The sequence below is a fragment of the Cotesia typhae genome, unplaced genomic scaffold (assembly GCF_013202065.1).
Source record: "Cotesia typhae breed Kobodo isofemale line unplaced genomic scaffold, CoteBio_Ctyphae contig_28, whole genome shotgun sequence".
NCBI lineage: Eukaryota > Metazoa > Arthropoda > Insecta > Hymenoptera > Braconidae > Cotesia > Cotesia typhae.
The window spans coordinates 145,879-150,103 of NW_027423736.1; the positions used below are offsets into that span (position 1 = coordinate 145,879).

The following is a 4,225-nucleotide window of genomic DNA, read 5'->3' on the forward strand; positions in this document are numbered from 1 at the left end:
GAGCTTCCTTCTTCGTTGGTTTCAGATTTCTCTGGGAGTGCTTCGTTGACTTTCGACGGTGATGACGTTTTTTCTTCGGCTGTTTTTAGTAGATTTCATAGAAATCTAATTATTGCATTGGTCCTCATGACGGAACTTTTGAAAAATTTTGCTATATTTCGACTATACTCGTCGAGTTGAGTCGGAAAATGCATATGGTTCAAAAGTTTATATATATATATATATATATATATATATATATATATATATATATATATATATATATATATATATATATATATATTAGGTGATTCAAAAAAAAAGAATATTTTTTTTTCGTTTGGTACTCTGAAAAATAGGTTCCTAGACACCTCTAAGAAAGCCTCTCCAAGCATGAGTTCTTAATTGTAACGGGAAGGTCCTCCTTCTTACAGTTTTCTATTTTTTCTTATTATCAGATAGAAAAATTTATATCTCGCTTCCAACTACTTGAAAAAATATCTTGTTCCTTAGATTTTGTAGGAAATTGAATGCTCTACAAAAAAGGTCTCTTACGATTTTTTCGTAAACCCAACCGTTTAAAAGATATTAACGGTTAAAGTTTGATTATTTTTGGGAAAATTTTTTATTTCTTATGAATTTTATAACTCAATGAAAAAAAATCTTTATGAATGATGAAACTCATAGTTTTGTAGGAAATTTACTGCTCTATAAAAATGGTCTCTTATGATTTTTCGATCAAGTTGAGCGTTTACGAGATATTCATCGTCAAACATCAATGCATATCAATTTTTCTAGTTTTTGATCAATAATTCGAAAAATTTCAATTTATTCTGTGAGTTTCAAGGAAATTTAGACAAATTTGAGTTTTTATTATAAAAGCAACTCCTATAGATGTTTTCTGTTCAAAAATTCATTTGAAAGTTTTTATTCTAATAATATTTTTTTAATTTTATCTTTAATAATTTAAAATCTTAATCGCGTTGTCATTTATTATTATGAAATTTGTTTAGTGCGTATTTTTAAATTGTTTTTCACAAAATATACATAAAATTTTCGTTCGAGGGGATTTTTGTTTTGAATTCCATTTCTTCTTCTGTTTGTCTTCTGAAACTAACGCCATCTATGTTTTTTACTCTCAACTATCTTCAGTATCTACCCATTTAATACCGTATTTTCAGTGTTCCTAAAACTGATCATCTTGAATACGTAATAAAAAAATTTATTTTAAATAAGTCTTATAATCATCACATAAATTTATTTATCATCAATTAACCTACAATGAATAAAGAAATACGTTTTATCGGAATACCTCTACAAAGAATTTCGGAACGTAAGTTCCCAAAAGTGATAGAGGTTATGCGTGTGTTTTTCTACCAACTTAAAATTTTAAAGTATTCAATCAAACAAAGTGCTAAAAATTCAGTTGACCAAGTTATTGAACTGTGGAGAAAAATTAGATTCCAACTAGTGGAGCTCCTAATGCAGTCAAAAAATTTCTTCGCTATCACAGTCAATGGTTAAAATTACAAAAAAATTTCGATAAAAAGAATTCAGCGCAAAACCAAAAGGAAATGAAATTTCAGACTGATCTTGAACAATTATTCGACATTGTGAGCGAAAAATCCTTAAAAGTGCTTGATGATAATATTAGAAAGTTGTATTTGGATCAAAAATTCGGTACCCATAAAGAGATTCTTTCTAATAATGTACCTGTATCAAACTTAACCACAACTATGATGGGAATAGATGAGAGTAGTAAGTATCTGAGATATTTAATTATTATAAAGTCAGGTAGTAGTGTAACTTTTCATAGATGACTAGATGACATTTGACTAGACAATTTTTGGAGTCCTTTCTTAATTATTTGTCATCAAAATGAATAAATTCTATACATTTTCTTCGTTTAATTTATAAAACAGATCTTATTCCAGACTTAGATCAACCGTCTACCAGTCATGCGATTGTTCCAAGTGAAAAATCAGAGTCGTTCTCTACGTATACATTAAGTGGAGTTACAAATTTTGGATCTGATTCAGAGTATGAACCTCCAATTCCGACAAAACGAGCAAAACTTGATGTCTTAACTCCTGAAGTCATTTTTGGACTCGACCGAGCTAATGTCAGCAGTAGAAATGCGATGTTTATTATTGCTCCGGTTTTACTAGCAGTAGGTATTAAAATTGAAGATACAACGCTCAGTTATAGTTCAATTCAACGAGCTCGTATGCTTCAAAGAGAAGACATTGCTAAAGGACTTAATGACAACTTTAAGACACACGATAAATACGTTGTGCATTGGGACGGAAAAATGCTGAATGACCTTGTTGGATCAAAATCTGTGGAACGGCTACCAGTTATTTTAACTGCATTTGGTACCGAACAATTACTTGGGGTTCCAAAAATGAATTCTGGGACGGCAGACAATCAAACATCAGCCATTTTATCGACATTGAGTGAATGGGGTATTACTAATTATGTTAAGGCGATGTGTTTTGACACGACGGCAGTTAATACAGGTAACTTATCAATGATAATTTAATCTAAAAAATATTTAATTATTAACGTTCTAGTTTAATTTTTATTGCTTACTGAATTTCACTTTTGAAATTATTGAGAATTATTTACTCATTTGGATTTTAAATATAATCTACAATTTGTTGAAAATATTAAATTTAACGATAGTTATCTATTTTCTTTATACAGGAATTCATAACGGTACATGTAAGGCAATTGAAAAGACTTTGGGAAGAGAGTTAATCTGGTTACCATGTCGTCACCACATTTTTGAGATCATATTGAGAAGTGCATTTGAAGTATATTGGCCTGTGTCATCTGGGCCAAACGTACCAATGTTCGGAAGATTTAAAAAATCATGGGATGAAATAAATAAAACTAATTATAAATCTGGAATTGAAGATACTGTTGTTGCTGATATCATTTTGGATAAAAAAATGAAATATCTAGTTTAATTGCACAATCCTTACAGGTATGATTTAACTGCGATTTAAAAAAAAAATTTTTCTTGTTTCTGACAAATTTTTAATTGTTTTTGATAGTTACTACAACCCCGAGATGACTATAAAGAATTGTTGGAATTGTCGTTGATTTTCCTTGGAGAAATGCCTCAAGAAGAAATTTTTTCAAACGTCCTGGTGCAATTCATCATGCTAGGTGGTTGGCGAAGGCAATTTACAGTTTAACAATGTTTCTATTCAGAAATGAATTTAAACTTTCTAATAAAGAATTGGACGGTCTTCGGCAAATTTGTATATTTATAGTTACACTGTATTTAAAAGCTTGGTTTTCATCAACTTCTGCAACAACTGCTGCTAATCATGACTTGCAGTTTTTGAAAAATTTATTCGAGTACAAAAATATCAATTCATTGATTTCTTCAGCAACTTGTGAAAAAATGATTTTGCATTTATGGTATTTCAGTGATGAACTTGCCATTTTATCATTATTTGACGATACCGTTTCATTGGAAGTAAAAAAATATTGTTGGAGCTGTTAATACTCGTAACGGTACAGATTCTAAAGCTAAAAATGTATAATTGATAAAAACGATTTGAATTCATTAACGCAAAAAGTCTGAGTGACTTTGTTTCTAAAAAGTCTTTAAATCTCTTTAAAATCTTTGATTTACCATATGACTTCCTTGATAAAGATATTGAATCGTGGCCTACTAATGACAGTTACATTGAAAATAAAGAATACTTTAACCAATTGAAAGTTGTTAATGATTCAGCAGAACGAGCTGTTGCATTAGTTAGTGAGTATAATCAATGCTTGACAAAAATGAAGAGCAATTCCAATACTTATTGCAAATTATCAAAGAACATCGAAAAACTACCCAAACTGCAATAGAGGAAATTATTTACAGTAAAAGTGTACCGTTATGTTGAAAATATTGAAAATTATATGGCAGTTGATAATTAAATAAATAAATTCTTCGATAAAAAAGTGAAACACATGTGAAACACACTAAATTGAATTATACATTTAAAAAAATGCACTAATTTTTTGTTTTAATGTAATCAAACATGTCCAAGACTAAAAAAACTAATTAAAAAAATAGTTCATAACATATTTCTATTCATAGAAACTCAAATTTGTCTAAATTTCCTTGAAACTCACAGAATAAATTGAAATTTTTCGAATTATTGATCAAAAACTAGAAAAATTGATATGCATTGATGTTTGACGATGAATATCTCGTAAACGCTCCATTTGATCGAAAAAT

General features: G+C 29.2%; 1 protein-coding gene across 1 annotated transcript; it reads left to right on the plus strand.

Annotated features, from left to right (window-relative positions):
• The first annotated feature begins 333 nt into the window (after positions 1-333).
• LOC141525931 (uncharacterized) lies at positions 334-3,117 on the plus strand. The gene is made up of 2 exons (XM_074240633.1): positions 334-2,498; positions 2,686-3,117. The coding sequence occupies exons 1-2, from the start codon at positions 2,120-2,122 to the stop codon at positions 2,949-2,951; spliced, it is 645 nt and encodes a 214-aa protein (XP_074096734.1). The 5' UTR covers positions 334-2,119; the 3' UTR covers positions 2,952-3,117.
• Positions 3,118-4,225: the final 1,108 nt, after the last annotated feature.

Coding starts and splice junctions, on each gene's coding strand:
- LOC141525931 (XM_074240633.1), top strand. CDS start 2,120: ATGTTTATTATTGCTCCGGTTTTACTAGCAGTAGGTATTAAAATTGAA. Junction 2,499..2,685: donor CACGACGGCAGTTAATACAG/GTAACTTATCAA, acceptor TTCTTTATACAG/GAATTCATAACGGTACATGT.